The sequence below is a fragment of the Oncorhynchus keta genome, chromosome 34, assembly GCF_023373465.1.
Source record: "Oncorhynchus keta strain PuntledgeMale-10-30-2019 chromosome 34, Oket_V2, whole genome shotgun sequence".
NCBI classification, from domain to species: Eukaryota; Metazoa; Chordata; class Actinopteri; order Salmoniformes; family Salmonidae; genus Oncorhynchus; species Oncorhynchus keta.
In genome coordinates this window covers 47,600,103-47,618,078 of record NC_068454.1, presented here as the reverse complement: position 1 = coordinate 47,618,078, position 17,976 = coordinate 47,600,103, and the positions used below count along the sequence as shown (strand labels likewise).

At 41.6% G+C, this 17,976-nt stretch overlaps 1 protein-coding gene across 3 annotated transcripts; it reads left to right on the top strand.

Moving 5' to 3' along the window:
- The first annotated feature begins 1,106 nt into the window (after positions 1-1,106).
- LOC118367212 (calcium-binding protein 39-like) lies at positions 1,107-15,648 on the top strand. 3 transcript variants are annotated; one of them, XM_035750380.2, is made up of 8 exons: positions 1,107-1,316; positions 5,140-5,279; positions 5,583-5,747; positions 5,982-6,100; positions 9,576-9,744; positions 11,487-11,612; positions 11,788-11,931; positions 12,264-15,648. In XM_035750380.2, exons 2-8 carry the CDS (start codon positions 5,163-5,165, stop codon positions 12,453-12,455), a joined length of 1,032 nt encoding a protein of 343 aa, XP_035606273.1. In that variant the 5' UTR covers positions 1,107-1,316; positions 5,140-5,162; the 3' UTR covers positions 12,456-15,648. The 3 variants fall into 3 exon arrangements, with proteins under 3 accessions (XP_035606273.1, XP_035606272.1, XP_035606274.1); XM_035750379.2 differs by having other exon boundaries at positions 5,110-5,279; XM_035750381.2 differs by having other exon boundaries at positions 1,120-1,249.
- Positions 15,649-17,976: the final 2,328 nt, after the last annotated feature.

Sequence of the window (17,976 nt, the reverse complement as noted above, 5' to 3'; positions counted from 1 at the left end):
ATGCAAGCGGCGTGGTCAGCATACACCACTAAACTATGCACGCACATTTTGGTACAAATAATGTACAAAGATAGCACTGATGCCATCGAACAAATAATATTATGCTCTCTATGAGGCCTACAACAAATAGCTCTCATATCTCGCATCAACGCTATCGGTTCTACAGATAGGCCTAGTCTGTTAGTATGAAGGTGGCATAATATGGAAGTATTTGATTTCTGAAATATTTTGGATCAAGCCAGGACTAGGCTTGCACATTTTGGGGAATATTCAAAGGTGGAAACTTTCCGTGGGAATTAACTGGAATATAGGGAAATTAACGGGAATTAATGGAAATATATGCAAATTATTAATTAATGCCATTTAAATGTAGATGGTTTTGCATTGGATATATTTACCATATCATATGGAGACAGAAACCTAAACCTTTTAACCTTATAAGTAGACATAATTGCAAATGATTAAATCATTCCAATATACATTTTTAAAAACGATTTAGTTGCGAATTGAACTTTAATTAAATTGAGTTGACTCTTCACATAGGATGATTTCACTGAACAACAAAAGAAAGAGAATATTGAATGAGCCCCAATGATCCATCACATCTGTCAAGGTATTCGTCGTGGGAAGATGAGGAATCATCGAACCAAAGCGCAGTGTGGTAAGTGTTCATGCTTTCTTTATTGAAACTGACCACTAATAACAAAAAGAATAACCACTAAACAGAAATTAACTAGCCACAAAAACCCTGTGGGACAAAGCTACCTAAGTATGGTTCCAAATCAGAGACAATGATAGACAGCTGTCCCTGACTATTTTGTGGTACTTAACGGTCTAAGGTTAGATGCAGTATTTTGATGAGCATTTCAAATAAGTTTCCAAGTTGATTGAAACCGGTACACAGGGTTTGCTACAGTGTATCCTCAAATAGCTACATCTGTTACTGTAATCTGTAGAAATTATATTTTTAATAGATTTAATCATAATGTATCAATGCAACATTGATGCAATTTTTGAGTTCAGGGGCGGGGATTAGGGTCGTGTCGTTCCGTCATTTAAGTTTGATTGGTTTAAAAATGATGTCAATCGAACATCTCAAACGTAACATAACCGCCCTGTTCTCCAGAACGAGGAGTTAGGGGAAATTAAGTTGTTTGACAACAACTAGCCAGTAGAAATACTTTTTAGATCACGAGAAAATAACTTTCCACGATAGTGATGAAGTTCGTTAATAGGTGTGGTGTATAGGGTTAGTATAAGTATTACACTTCCCAAAGGATATTTTGTTAACATTTCGAAGTTACCTTCTAAGCTTGGTGAGTTAAAAAAGCTACTGTAGCGTGCTAAACGAGCTAGCTAGCTAGCCAGCTGTGAGTTTGCTAATCGTTCGTTGTTTTTAACTAATAGCTACTTTTCGCTTGCTACTAAGATAGCTAGCAACTTTCTGGAAATTGTATTTGACTGTGTTCTCGTGGTTATTCAGTGTGTTGTCGCAATATGATTTAGCCAGCCAAGTTAGCGAGACAAGATGAACATTTGTCTGGCTAGCTAGCTAGCTGTCAGTGTCCTACAGGTTCATGCACAATGTCAACAAACTAAGCTATCTAGCAAGCCAAAATAAAAGGAGCTAGATAATCATCAGTTCTAACTAATCCTCAACGAACTCATTGCCACGGTCTAACTGAAAGGTAGTATACAATAATAGCGATTTAATCAGCACGTTTGAGTGACATCCGGATATTACTTTGGAAAATCACCAGTAACTCATAAAAGAGTTTACCATTTGGCTATGGGTGGGGATGGCCCAATACAGATAAACACCTAGCTAACATCCTAACATGTAGCTCCCAGGGACCCTGCATTAGATTTGACCCAGTTGATTTCTGTGATCTGATCATTCTGTTTTCTATTGTCTGACCACAAATATTTTTATTTGACCTTTTATTTAACCAGGTAGGCCAATTGAAAACAAGTTATGATTTACAATTGTGACCTGGCCAAGATAAAGCAAAGCAGTGGGACAAAAACAACAGAGTTGTAAACAAACGTATAGTCAATAACAATAGAAAAATCTCTATACAGTGTGTTCAAATGTAGAAGATTAGGGAGGTAAAGGCAATAAATAGGCCATAGAGGTGAAATAATTACAATTTAGCATTAACGCTGGAGTGACCAATGTGCAGATGATGTGCAAGTAGAGATACTGGGGTGCAAAAGACCAAAAAGATAAATAATGTGTAGCTGTCAATGTAGCCTACAGCTTAGGCTAATTATGGTGATGAGCAAATATGCCATTGTCAGGACATGATTTGATTTGTTAGTTACCATCAGAGCCATATATGAATACACTACATGACCAAAAGTATGTGGACACCTGCTCATTGAACTTCTCATTCCAAAATTTTGGGCATTAATATAGAGTGCCCCCCTTTGCTGCTACAACAGCCTTCACTCTCCTTGGAAGGCTTTCCACTAGATGTTGGAACATTGCTGTGGGTACTTTCTTCCATTCAGTCACAAGTGCATTATTGATGTCGGACAATGATGTTGGGTGATTAGGCCTGGCACGCAGTCGGAGTTCCAATTCATCACAAAGGTGTTCGATGGTTAGGGCTCTGTGCAGGCCAGTCAAGTTCTTCCCCACCGATCTCAACAAACCATTTTCTGTATGGACCACGCTTTGTGCATGGGGGCATTGTCATGCTGAAACAGGAAAGGGCCTTCCCCAAACTGTTGCCACAAAGTTGGAAGCAAATAATTGTTTAGAATGTATGCTGTAGTGTTAAAATTTCCCTTCACTGGAAATAAGGGGCCTAGCCCAAACCATAAACAGCCCCAGACCATTATTCCTCCTCCACCAAACGTTACAGTTGGCACTGCATTGGGGCAGGTAGCGATCTACTGGCATCTGCCAAACCCAGATTAGTCTGTCGAACTGCCCGATGATGAATCACGCTTCACCACTCTAGAGAACGTGTTTCCACTGCTCCAGAGTATTTGTATTTATTAAGGAACCCCATTAGCTGTTACTCTTCCTAGGGTCCAGCAACATTAAGGCAGTTATTTACAATTCAAAATATTAGATGACATTTCATAACACTTTTCACAACACATTAAGTATTTTCCCTCAGGCCACTTCTCTACTATCACATATCTACAATACAAAATCCATGTGTACTTACTTGTCTGTAGAGTGTGTCTTATCGTGTGTGTCTCTTCACAGTACCCCCTGTTCCATGAGTAAAAAAATTAAATCTGATTCTACTGCATCAGTTACAAAAACAAGTAGTCAAATGGTGGCCGAGCTTTACACCACTCCAGCCACTCTTGGCATTGCACATGGTGATCTTAGGCTTGTGTGCAGCTGCTCAGCCATGGAAACTCATTTCATGAAGCTCCCGACAAGACGTTATTGTGCTGACGTTGCTTCCAGAGGCAGTTTGGAACTCTGGTATTGAGTGTTGCAAATGAGGACAGATGATCTTTACTCGCTTCAGCACTCGGCGGTCCCTTTCTGTGAGCTTATGTGGCCTAATCACTTCACGGTTGAGCTGTTGTTGCTCAAACGTTTCTACTTCACAATAACAGCACTTACAGTGGACCAGGGAAGCTCTAGCAGGGCATCAATTTGAAGAATTGAAAAAGCCGAATCCACTCATTTGAAGAGGTGTCCACATACTTTTTGTGTGTGTATGTACAGTTGAAGTCGGAAGTTTACATACACCTTAGCCAAATACATGTAAACTCAGTTTTTCACAATTCCTGACATTTAATCCTAGTAAAAATTCACTGTTTTAGGTCAGTTAGAAGCACCACTATTTTAAGAAAGTGAAATGTCAGAATAATAGTAGAATGATTTATTTCATCACATTCCCAGTGGGTCAGAAGTTTACATACATACACTCAATTAGTATTTGATAGCATTCCCTTTAAATTTTTTAACTTGGGTCAAACATTTCAGGTAGCTTTCCACAAGCTTCCCACAATAAATTGGGTGAATTTTGGCCCATTCCTCCTGACAGAGCTGATGTAACGGAGTCAGGTTTGTAGGCCTCCTTGCTCGCACATGCTTTTTCAGTTATGCCCACAAATGTTCTATAGGATGAGGTCAGGACTTTGATGACTCCAATACCTTGACTTTGTTGTCCTTAAGCCATTTTGCCTTTGACTTTGGAAGTATGCTTGGGGTCATTGTCCATTTGGAAGACCCATTTGCGACCAAGCTTTAACTTCCTGACTGATGCCTTGAGACGTTGCTTCAATATATCCACATCATTTTCCCCCTCATGATGCCATCTATTTTGTGAAGTGCACCAGTCCCTCCTGCATCAAAGCACCCCCACAACATGATGCTGCCATCCCGGTTGGGATGGTATTCTTTGGCTTGCAAAGCCTCCCCCTTTTCCCTCCAAAAGAGATGGTCATTATGGCCAAACAGTTCTATTTTTGTTTCATCATGCGTACTATTGTTTGAACAGATGAACATGGTACCTTCAGGTATTTGGAAATTGCTCCCAATAATGAACCAGTCTTGTGGAGGTCTACAAAAAAAAAAACAATTCTGAGGTCTTGGCTGAATTCTTTTGATTTCCCCATGATGTCAAGCAAAGAGGCACTGAGTTTGAAGGTGGGCCTTGAAATACATCTACAGGTACACCTCCAATTGACTGAAATTATGTCAGTAAGCCTCTCAGAAGCTTGTAAAGCCAAGACATCGTTTTCTGGAATTATCCAATCTGTTTAAAGGCACAGTCAACTTAGTGTATGTACACTTCTGACCCACTAGAATTGTGATACAGTGAAATAATCTGTAAACAATTGCTGGAACAATTACTTATGTCACGCACAAAGTAGATGTCCTAACCGACTTGCCAAAACTAGTTTGTTAACAAGAAATTTGTGGAGTGGTTGAAAAATGATTTTTAATGACTCCAACCTAAGTGTATGTAAACTTCCAACTTCAACTGTATGTGTGGCTCTGGTTACCATAGTGTACTGTAATGTGCATTTTTCAGTGACTGCATAGGCCATGATCTCAGTCAGATCATGTGTGCTGCAGTTTGTTTACGTAATAGCTCATCATTCGTCTGCAATACATTTTATCCAAAGGGAAAGCGGTGCATTTTTTTCCCGTTCCAGACTCAACTCATCACCTTCTCATCATGCCTTTCCCCTTCGGGAAGTCTCAGAAGAGCCCAGCAGAGATTGTGAAGAGTCTGAAGGAGAACGTGGCTTACTTGGAAAAGCTGGATGCGGCAGAAAGCAAAAAATGTGAAAAGGTCAGGTGGTACTTGTGGACTGATGTTTTGAGAGCACGCTAGAAATAGTCTTTTGGCCTTTGTTAGTTAAAGTTGGTCTCTAACGTTTGAGCATCAAGACAGCAGCATCATATAGAAATGGCGTGAGAGTTATTGGATGCGTCTGAAATGGCACCCTAATCCCTATATAGTGCATTACTTTTGACCAGAGCCATATATGGGGTTTGGTTAATAGTGCTCTACATTATAGGGAATAGGGTGCCATTTCAGATGCAGCCCCTGATTTTAACTAAGTGCTGTTCCCTCATATCTTCTTGTCACCAGGTTGCAGAAGAGGTGTCGAAGAACCTGTCATCTCTGAAAGAGGTGCTGTGTGGTACAGGGGACAAGGAGCCCCAAACGGAGGCAGTTGCCCAGCTGGCCCAGGAGCTCTACAACACCAACCTCCTTATTGCTCTTATTGCAAACCTGCAAAGGATTGATTTTGAGGTGGGGAAATGTTCTTCCCATTAGTTTTGTGTGGGGAAAATATATTCAGGATACAACGGTAGTCCATAGTGGATGTATGAATCAATACAGAAGAGGGAGGAGCATAAAGCACTGGGGAGTGACTGTGTTCTGTGGGCCTCTCATTCCTTTATCTCAGTATTTTTTAAACATGCGCATAGGGTATCACCCTCCTATTCTTCAGTGATTGTAATATTTATCATCATCGTCCACCAGGGAAAGAAGGATGTGGTCCAGCTGTTCAGCAACATTGTACGGCGTCAGATTGGCACCCGTACGCCCACGGTTGAGTATATCTCCTCACACCCACAGATCCTCTTCATGCTGCTGAAAGGGTGAGTCTCAAAGCTGCCCATTTGCCATCTGTTAGATCAGTAGACATGATAAGCAAGAGGCATCTATTTATCTATTTTAATTAGGTTTGTCCCCATTTTCATTGCCTTTTTAGGCATTTAACTCCCCTGTTTGTTCATTTACAGATAGGGCTGTTGCGGTGACCGTGTTACCGCAGACCGGCAATCATGAGTCGTGACCACAGTAAATTTCCACGTGACCATTGTCACAGTAATCTCCTCTTACGCACTCTGGACATGCGTTGGTAGTACCCAACTCGCTCACGACCATCAGGTCGATAATGGCCTGGTACTCTGCTCTCTATTTTCCCTCTAGCCACTGATATTAATAGAAATGCAATTGAAAATTATATCAAAGCAGTATCATGTTTTGAAAACTCACCTCACTGTGATCGATCAATTTGAGGAAAGAAGTTCAACAGCAGGTTGGAACTGAGCCAATTCTGTCGAATCAAAAGAATTTGCAAAAAACAATTCGATTTCGACAGAAATATGGCTGAGACGCAAAGAAAGTTCAAGGAGAGGGGCTACAAGAATGATCAGATTAATATTGCCATTGAGAAAATTCAAAACAAAACGAGACATGACCTTTTTCAAGGTCAGTCTTGCAAAAAGACGCATTCTTGCGTTCTAACTACCCGCTATTCAAAGTGCTCTGAACAAATTAACGGAATTGTTCACAAACATTGGCACATCCTAAAATCCGATAGTCTCGGTAATGTGTTTTCGGACCTTCCCTTGGTCGTATTCTCGCGGGGCAGAAATCTCAGAGACCAATTGGTAAACTCTGATTTACCACCCCAAAATATTCCTGAACAATGTCTATTTGCGCTCCTACTGGATGGAAATTATAAATGTAATGGCTGTGCTCATTGCAATGGCACTTATAAATGTAGATCCTTCAAACACCCACAAACAAGGAAATCGATCCCAATAAAAGGTGTTATTACGTGCTCCACTAAGGCAGTTATTTATCTTATAACTTGTCCTTGTGGTAAAAATGATGTAGGTAAAACAGCGCAAATTAAAAGTACGTATCTCAGAGCATCGTAGCACCATTAGGTGTAAAAACTTTACTTATCCAGTTGCGGCCCACTTCTTGGAGGCAGGCCACTCGATTTCGCCTCTGCGTTATATTGGCATCGAACATGTCACCGTCCCTAGGAGAGGGGGTGACCTTGATAATTTATTGTTAAAACGAGAGGCTGCCTGGATCTTTAATTTAAAGACCGTTGCGCCCTTCGGTCTCAACGTAGACTTTGATCTGAAGCCATTCTTGTGATTATTGTGACTTTGCCATTGTAATTGTTTGTAAACTTGTATAGTCAAATTAATCTATGATCATATGCTATTCATTTGTTGTTTGTATGCTGTTCTTTGTATGACATTTTAATATTTGATTATTAACCAATGATATTAGGCCACTCTTGGCCATGATTACAGACACCTGTGTCTTTTGACACTATATAAACGAGTCATCCCGCAGTGTTTGTGATCATACCCTGATGAAGACAGCTTGGCTGTCGAAACGTTGGTAATTACATTTTTGCATCTGAGCTCCTAGAGTGTGCGGCTCTCCTTTTATTTTCATGGAACTGAGTGGAAAACATTGGTCGTTGTGGATGTTTTTTCAAAGCTGATCACAAAAAAATGGACAGCGCTTTCATTCAGAACGACAATATTATTAGAGCTTACGCATAGCATAGGCCTATAGAAGAGCCCAAGCTAAAAAATAAATAACTGAATGATAAATGATTTGGCCTTTATATGTATATTACGCACAGCATAAAATATAAAGATTTAATAAGTCTTTTTTTACATAATTGGTCTAGCCTATACTAAAAAATGTAACAAATACTAGTAATCGCCTTTGAGTGTGCACTGGATAATGCATACATGATGGACTGGTTAACGTATGCTACGCTCCAAACTTTCTATCAATCAGTTTGGGAGAGAACGTATAGGCCTAGGCAATGCTATTGGTTCATTGGCTTACAGAGTTAGCCTAGAATTTATAGTGAATTCAATTTTGAATAGCCTTGTAATAGGGCATTAAATAAAATAACAATTTAGGCTGACATTACTTTTAGCTACAGAATATCTCACCACTTTGCGTTTCCTTTTTCTCCTTCGTTCCTTTCTCAAGTATGCAGAGAGGGGGGCTTTCAACAGTTTAATTAAATATGTTTAGTTGTGAACCTATTACTATCGACGTTCCTAAACAGATTTCACTTAAGTTTCCCAAATTAAGCACGGGGTTGCAGGAACAGGGTTGGAGAGCTCCCTTGGGGCGGCAGGGTAGCCTAGTGGTTAGAGCGTTGGACTAGTAACCGGAAGGCTGCAAGTTCAAATCCCCGAGCTGACAAGGTTCAAATCTGTCGTTCTGCCCCTGAACAGGCAGTTAACCCACTGTTCCTAGGCCGTCATTGAAAATAAGAATTTGTTCTTAACTGACTTGCCTAGTTAAATAAAGGTAAAATTAAAATTTCGAAAATTAAATGTGATACAGCACAGCAAGAGCGCAGCAAGAGGCCGCATGCTCCTCAAACAGTGGTTGATGCGTGGAGTGAAATGTCTTCTTATAAGCCAAGACATTTCTATATGCAATCCTGTGAAAGCAGAGTTTTGATGGTTGCCACTAAAAAGAGGATCCCAGCTGCAACTATATTTATTTCTCAGCTGCTCATATTAAGCACATGCCCCGCTCTAAAACCGGAGTAGACTACCCAGCATGATTGGAAAAACGAGTGCAAACTTTTTTTGTGAGTTTCTCACATCCTAAATAGGCTATAGTTGCATCATGCAGCCCATATTTGTTTTGATTTCTATCTTTCATAACTAAAGTTGCCAAATAACTCTAAATCTAGTCTATAGGACTTTTTTTTCTTCAAATTATCACTTTTATGCTCAACATAGCCTCTTCATTTGTGCACTCACTCCGGAATGGGAAAAATATCCTTTCTATTTTATTAATTTAAGTAAATTATATTCTTATTAATATAAAATAATGGCACTTATTAGCACATTGCGTCTGCTAAATGAAATAGCCTATGGAATGGTGCATAGCCAGATAACATACAGTTGGCTAACTCATTCTGTTCTTCTGAAATACATTTTCTTCATATAATGTTTCTTTATTTATTTTAGGCAGGTTTAATGCATTTGTGATGGTGTATATAAAATGGATTTATTAGACTTCAAAAAAAAAATGTATGTTCCAAATGCTTGTGTGCGTGGAGGCCTGGAGATGCTAAACATGTTTGTTAATTAACGATCAATTGCCGTGCGACCAGCAGTCAATTTCCTGACAGTCATCTGACAAAATGTCATGACCTCCACATCCCTATTTACAGACCCACGTGCATACAATCGCAACAGATCCTAAATGAATAATCACCAACAAAACACACCCATGTAGTAGTGTTGAGCACTACTTACATGAATCCCACCTTTGCAGGTACGAGAGTGCGGAAGTGGCTCTGAACTGTGGGATGATGCTAAGGGAGTGCCTGCGTCATGAGCCCCTGGCGCGCAGCGTTCTTTTCTCTGAAGACTTCTACTGCTTCTTCCGCTATGTAGAGCTGTCCACCTTCGACATCGCCTCAGATGCTTTCGCTTCATTCAAGGTACACTGCTGCTTTTCACTTCTTTATAGCCTATGTACTTACTATAACTAAGCCTTGTCCGAGCCAGAAAGGCTCCTGCCCTATGTCCAACCTCCTGTATCGTGAGGCAGCTTGATACACAAGTACAGTGGGGCAAAATAGGTACACTTCAACTATGACAGACAAAATGAGAAAAAAATCCAGAAAATCACATTGTAGGATTTCTAATGAATTTATTTGCAAATGATGGTGGAAAATAAGTATTTGGTCAATAACAAAAGTTTGTCTCAATACTTTGTTATATACCCTTTGTTGGCAATGACAGAGGTCAAACGTTTTCTGTAAGTCTTCACAAGGTTTACACACACTGTTGCTGGTATTTTGGCCCATTCCTCCATGCAGATCTCTTCTAGAGCAGTTATGTTTTGGGGCTGTTGCTGGGCAACACGGACTTTCAACTCCCTCCAAAGATTTTCTATGGGGTTGAGATCTGGAGACTGGCTAGGCCACTCCAGGACCTTGAAATGCTTCTTACGAAGCCACTCCTTCGTTGCCCGGGCGGTGTGTTTGGGATCATTGTCATGCTGAAAGACCCAGTCCCGTTTCATCTTCAATGCCCTTGCTGATGGAAGGAGGTTTTCACTCAAAATCTCACGATACAAGGAACCATTCATTCTTTCTTTTACATGGATCAGTCATCCTGGTCCCTTTGCAGAAGAACAGCCCCAAAGCATGAATGTAAATGTAAATGTAATGTAAATGCATGATGTTTCCACCCCCATTCTTCACAGTAGGTATGGTGTTCTTTGGATGCAACTCAGCATTCTTTGTCCTCCAAACACGACGAGTTGAGTTTTTACCAAAAAGTTATATTTTGGTTTCATCTGACCATATGACATTCTCCCAAGCTTCTTCTGGATCATCCAAATGCTCTCTAGCAAACTTCAGATGGGCCTGGACACGTCTGGCACTGCAGGATTTGAGTCCCTGGCAGCGTAGTGTGTTACTGATGGTAGGCTTTGTTACTTTGGTCCCTGCTCTCTGCTGGTTATTCACTAGGTACCCCCGTGTGGTTCTGGGATTTTTGCACACCGTTCTTGTGATCATTTTGACCCCACGGGGTGAGATCTTGCGTGGAAATCCAGATCGAGGGAGATTATCAGTGGTCTTGTATGTCTTCCATTTCCTAATAATTGCTCCCACAGTTGATTTCTTCAAACCAAGCTGCTTACCTATTGCAGATTCAGTCTTCCCAGCCAGGTCTACAATTTTGTTTCTGGTGTCCTTTGATAGCTCTTTGGTCTTGGTGGAGTTTGTGGAGTTTGGAGTGTGACTGTTTGAGGTTGTGGACAGGTGTCTTTTCTACTGATAACAAGTTCAAACAGTTGCCATTAATACAGGTAACGAGTGGAGGACAGAGGAGCCTCTTAAAGAAGAGGTCTGTGAGAGCCAGAAATCTTGCTTGTTTGTAGGTGACCAAATACTTATTTTCCACCATAATTTGCAAATAAAATCATAAAAAATCCTACAATGTGATTTTCTGGATTTTTTCCCATTTTGTCTGTCATAGTTGAAGTGTACCTATGATGAAAATTACAGGCCTCTAATCTTTTTAAATGGGAGATCTTGCACAATTGGTGGCTGACTAAATACTTTTTTGCCCCACTGTACATCCCCTGGACAGGACGTTAGCACTCGTGTCCTTAGTATGATCTGTTATTTCTTTATCTAATATCCTGTTCTTTTCTCTCATGTGTTGCTAGGATCTTCTCACGAGACATAAGATTATGTGCGCAGATTTTCTGGAGACCAATTATGACAGGGTGTTTACAGAATATGAGAAGCTACTGCATTCTGAGAATTATGTCACCAAACGGCAGTCCCTGAAGGTACTCTATATCACGTTTGATGCTTCATGGTATCACTTTGTCATAAAACCCAACATTTTAAAGTTTTGACCTCTCATGTGACTCAATTATTTATTCTGTTACTGAAATATCTTATGAACTTATCCTAAAAGCAATGATGACCCTCCTTTATATTACTAACCAAACTGTTTTGTAGCTCCTGGGAGAGCTTCTTCTGGACAGACATAACTTCACTGTGATGACCAAGTACATCAGTCGTGCAGAGAACTTGAAGATGATGATGAACATGCTGCGAGACAACAGCCGCAACATCCAGTTTGAGGCCTTCCATGTCTTCAAGGTGTGTAGAAATATTTTATTAAGGGATCGGCCAAGGCTGAGGGTACAGATTCTGGACTCATTCTCTGCTTGTCCTACTTTCCACCGTTTTGGGTTACTTGACCTAAAGTACATGTTATTCACATTTTCATCCCCTAATCTATCATTCTCAGTCTTTATAGAGGATGTAAAAATATTAATGCTGCCTTTAAAAGTTATAACTTCATACTGTTGTATTATTCTAAAATAAATTATTCCATTAACATATACTAAGGTATACATTTACCAGTTAACCAACTAGAATAGATGTCAGGCTATGGCACTCAATTCAAAGACTGTCCGCTCTGGTCCTAGGTGTTTGTGGCCAACCCCAACAAGACTCAGCCTGTGCTGGACATTCTGCTGAAGAACCAGACCAAGCTGGTGGACTTCCTGAGCCACTTCCAGACAGATCGCTCTGAGGACGAACAGTTCTGTGATGAGAAGAACTACCTGATCAAGCAGATCCGCGACCTGAAGAGGCCCCCGCCACCAGAGGAGGCGTGAGGGGACAGGCAGGGGGACGCCAGTTCAGAGGTAGAGAGTGAGAATGATGGTGAGAGCGAGCGAGGGAGTCATGCTTGACTAGAATCTATTAATCTTCCCTTCTCTTAACTTCAAACATAGGACAAATATATTGTACAAACTCCCTCCTCATCGCTTTTTAAGTTTCTAATGCTCATGTGGGAACGGAGGTCATTTTTAAGGCACACACAACAAGAGTGACCCAAGAACAGTTATTTAAACCCAAGAACAGCTATTTCAACCAATTCGTATGAATCAATGCACTTTGTCAGATGTTATATTGGACCTTAAACACGCCATTATTCTCTTAAGCACAGTAGCACACCTGAGCAATTTCCTGGGAAATTAGGATACGTGGTCAACACAAAACGGAATTAACTCTTGACAACAGGCAAAGTCTCACCAAACTTTACAGGAAATGTAAAATGGATTTGCAAGCTTTTAAAAGGCGATGTCCTATATGATATTTTAGGACCTAGAATTTTTAAATCAAGATGTTATTCTATAATAGTTAACATTTTATTTTGTAACTAACACCACACTTAACAAATTCCATAATATCTTGGTTTATTGCTTTATTTAAGAGCTCTTTCATTGATCTGGGACTTTTAATATGTGGATGACCTTAGTGGTATTATTCTTTGCTTGGGATAGACACTTGGGTTGAAGTAGGTCTTTAGTTGATAACTACGTAATTATCTTCAGTCCAGCTCCTAACAGCATACAAAGTGACAATAGAAAGCTCAAAGATGCGAGTCCTCTGCATCAGTTGTCCTAATAGAATCCATCAGAGATGGCAGTAAAAAAAATAGGTAGGAGCCAGGCTGGTAGGAGCCAGGCTGGTAGGAGCCAGGCTGGTAGGAGCCAGGCTGGTAGGAGCCAGGCTGGTAGGAGCCAGGCTGGTAGGAGCCAGGCTGGTAGGAGCCAGGCTGGTAGGAGCCAGGCTGGTAGGAGCCAGGCTAGTAGACTAAAATAGACTGTCAGATAACGCTGCAGGGTGACCATAGGCAGCCATCCATTCTTTACTCTGATTGATCCCAATGTTGGCACTCTCTTTTTCCCTGCCCAGATGCTCGCTAGTTTTCATATGCAGTTAGGAACTGGTGTGAGATAGGAAGATGTTTTTTCTTTCAGAAATTATCACTTAATAATATTGCTTTGCAGACAACTGATAAGATGTATCCTCCCAATAATATTACTAACACGTATCTTATCGGACAACAATAATGCAACACAAAAGTAACACTGTAATGTTGCAGTGCAACAGAATCTGCCCGAGCTCTGATACTCCTAAGATGCTAGTAAGAGTGGGCTTCCATGAGCTGCGTGCTGTGTTTCAGGCCTCACTCTCATGCAGTTAGATGCACTTTTCAGGAAGCCATTGCAGAGGCCTGTGATTGGACCCTTTTTTTTCAATTTTCGCTTAAAATGACATACCCAAATCTAACCGCCTGTAGCGCATGACCTGAAGCAAGGATATGCATATTCTTGATACCATTTGAAAGGAAACACTTTGAAGTTTGTGGAAATGTGAAATTAATGTAGGAGAATAACACATTTAGATCTGGTAGAAGATAATACAAAGAAAAAAACATGCGTTTTTGTTCCATCTTCGAAATGCAAGAGAAAGGCCATAATGTACTATTCCAGGTTAGGCACAATTTAGATTTGGCCACTAGATGGCAGCAGTGTATGTGCAAAATTTTAGACTGATTCAATGAAACATTGCATTTCTGTTCAAAATGTTGTATCAAGACTGCCCAAATGTGCCTAATTGGTTTATTAATACATTTTCAAGTTCATAACTGTGCACTCTCCTCAAACAATAGCATGGTATTCATTCAAGAATTTAAGCTTTCTGCCCATATCTGGTATGTCCTGGGAAATCTTCTTTTTTACTTACAACCTCATGCTAATCACATTAGCCTACGTTAGCTCAACCTTCCCGCGGTGGTGGGGGGGGGGGGCACTGATCCCGTAGAAGTTAAACACATTAAATGTTCCACATAATGACCTGCATTGTCAATCTTGAAGCCAATTGGGATGATTTATGTTGAATCCAAAGCCCCAAATTGGCCACATTCTCTTAATGGGTGTTCGACTCTATCAATAATTACTTTGTAAATTGCCCAGATGAACAAAAAAAAAAGAGTATCTTGAAATGACAGCATTTTTACCTTACCTGCTGTCACTTAAATTGCATAATAACAGATTACAAAAATATATGGTGTCTGTTTTTCACAATTCTTGTATATACCTCATGGGGTTTTGAGTTCATAAGTGCTGTGTTCTCTACTTTCCTTGACAAGATATTTGATTTGATATTTTGGATAAACCGCATTGGTTTGTATTATGCATGCTAAATAAATCAATGTTTTTGTTTGAACTTAAGCAGGGAGTGGGACCTGGTTTTCTCTTAGGGGAAAGACTTCAACTAAATGTATTTGTTGGGTGCCTCATGTCAATTCATAATGAATTACAGGATTGGCCCCACAAAAGTATGAATGTTGCCTTACTTTCAGAATTTTTATTTGATTGTTAAGACCATGTATGTGCTCAATTTTCTTAACCAAAGGTCATTTGAGGTGGAAAATAATGCATTTCAAGTCCCAAACATAACGCCAACTTCACAGGCCCAGATAAAATTCATTTTAATTGGCAAATAATTTACTGCAAATGTGATAAACCATGAATGGAATACTTCTGGACTAGAGACGGTATTCTCGGACTTTTGGAAAAAGTGCAGTTTAGTACTGTAGGCTTAATCTGGGTCACTATAATCAGCCCACATACTATTATTTATTGGAATTTCAGATCACCTGTTTTGTGGTACACCAAGCATTAATCAAAATGTTTTATCACAACTTCAAACTGAATAATTTCTTAGAGGAAATCAAATATAAAGCTAAATGTTTCAGATCATTTTCAGACCTCTGGTTACTTGGCTAGTATAACAACTCAATGGCAATATACAATTATCAAGGCTAAATAATTGTTGGGTGATTCAGAATTTTCATTTTGAACTTTAAAATGTTTATGCTTTACGTTTTTCACTCTGTTTGCCATAGGCTTTGTGTATCTGATTTCGTTTTACTGTGGGAAAAGATTAAATGTGTACATAGCTTTATTATTATAAGGTGAATGTGTGGAAACATTAAAAAAATTTAAGACGCCACTTTGTGTTTTTATTACAAGGGCTCCTCTAGGTCTCTCTGTAGAGCTATAGCATGCTCCAACAGAGTCCTCCTGCCTCTATTTTAATTGTCAGCTGATTTCCAAGCCTCTTTATATCCAATGTTAGTCTCGTTCTCTCTCCTGGCTTCCTGTGCTTCTTTCAACACTTTCTTTTCAGTTTCTCACATAGCATCCTCTTCTCCATGGTGTCTTTGGCCTCGGTTGCTTGTGCTTGAAGCTGGACAGATATCTTGTGTTCCTCTGCCTGCAGTGCATCCTTATGCAGTGTCCTCCATGCAGCCTCCTGCCTGGCCAGGCCCAGCTGTTCTTCCAGCAGGCCTAGCAGATACTTCCTCTCCTCCCCCTTCCCCTTGGCCTCCGCCACTGCTTCTCTCAGCCTAGCCCTCATCCTGCATTAGTCCTACTCCACCTCGTGGACCCCAATGTCATGATTGTTCCAGATACACCTACTGCTCTCTGCCTTTCCGTCCCTGCCTGTGGCCATCATGCTCAAAGCCGCACTCTCCAATTCTTCTTGGATGATCCTCTGAAACAGTGCCTCCTTTCTCCTCTGTTTTACCCGCTGTAGAGTAGCCTTGTAGATGTCCTGTCTATAGAGCCTCCTCTGTGTATGGAAAAGGACAATAATGGCTCTGTTACCTTGAGCGCTCCAGCCTTCCCAGACCAACATTTACATTTACATTTAAGTAATTTAGCAGACGCTCTTATCCAGAGCGACTTACAAATTGGTGCATTCACCTTATGACATCCAGTAGAATAGTCACTTTACTATAGGGCATCTAAATCTTAAAGGGGGGGGGGGGGTGAGAAGGATTACTTATCCTATCCTAGGTATTCCTTAAAGAGGTGGGGTTTCAGGTGTCTCCGGAAGGTGGTGATTGACTCCGCTGTCCTGGCGTCGTGAGGGCGTTTGTTCCACCATTGGGGGGCCAGAGCAGCGAACAGTTTTGACTGGGCTGAGCGGGAACTGTACTTCCTCAGTGGTAGGGAGGCGAGCAGGCCAGAGGTGGATGAACGCAGTGCCCTTGTTTGGGTGTAGGGCCTGATCAGAGCCTGGAGGTACTGAGGTGCCGTTCCCCTCACAGCTCCGTAGGCAAGCACCATGGTCTTGTAGCAGATGCGAGCTTCAACTGGAAGCCAGTGGAGAGAGCGGAGGAGCTGGGTGACGTGAGAGAACTTGGGAAGGTTGAACACCAGACGGGCTGCGGCGTTCTGGATGAGTTGTAGGGGTTTAATGGCACAGGCAGGGAGCCCAGCCAACAGCGAGTTGCAGTAGTCCAGACGGGAGATGACAAGTGCCTGGATTAGGACCTGCGCCGCTTCCTGTGTGAGGCAGGGTCGTACTCTGCGGATGTTGTAGAGCATGAACCTACAGGAACGGGCCAGCGCCTTGATGTTAGTTGAGAACGACAGGGTGTTGTCCAGGATCACGCCAAGGTTCTTAGCGCTCTGGGAGGAGGACACAATGGAGTTGTCAACCGTGATGGCGAGATCATGGAACGGGCAGTCCTTCCCCGGGAGGAAGAGCAGCTCCGTCTTGCCGAGGTTCAGCTTGAGGTGGTGATCCGTCATCCACACTGATATGTCTGCCAGACATGCAGAGATGCGATTCGCCACCTGGTCATCAGAAGGGGGAAAGGAGAAGATTAATTGTGTGTCGTCTGCATAGCAATGATAGGAGAGACCATGTGAGGTTATGACAGAGCCAAGTGACTTGGTGTATAGCGAGAATAGGAGAGGGCCTAGAACAGAGCCCTGGGGGACACCAGTGGTGAGAGCGCGTGGTGAGGAGACAGATTCTCGCCACGCCACCTGGTAGGAGCGACCTGTCAGGTAGGACGCAATCCAAGCGTGGGCCGCGCCGGAGATGCCCAACTCGGAGAGGGTGGAGAGGAGGATCTGATGGTTCACAGTATCGAAGGCAGCCGATAGGTCTAGAAGGATGAGAGCAGAGGAGAGAGAGTTAGCTTTAGCGGTGCGGAGCGCCTCCGTGATACAGAGAAGAGCAGTCTCAGTTGAATGACTAGTCTTGAAACCTGACTGATTTGGATCAAGAAGGTCATTCAGAGAGAGATAGCGGGAGAGCTGGCCAAGGACGGCACGTTCAAGAGTTTTGGAGAGAAAAGAAAGAAGGGATACTGGTCTGTAGTTGTTGACATCGGAGGGATTGAGTGTAGGTTTTTTCAGAAGGGGTGCAACTCTCGCTCTCTTGAGGACGGAAGGGACGTAGCCAGCGGTCAGGGATGAGTTGATGAGCGAGGTGAGGTAAGGGAGAAGGTCTCCGGAAATGGTCTGGAGAAGAGAGGAG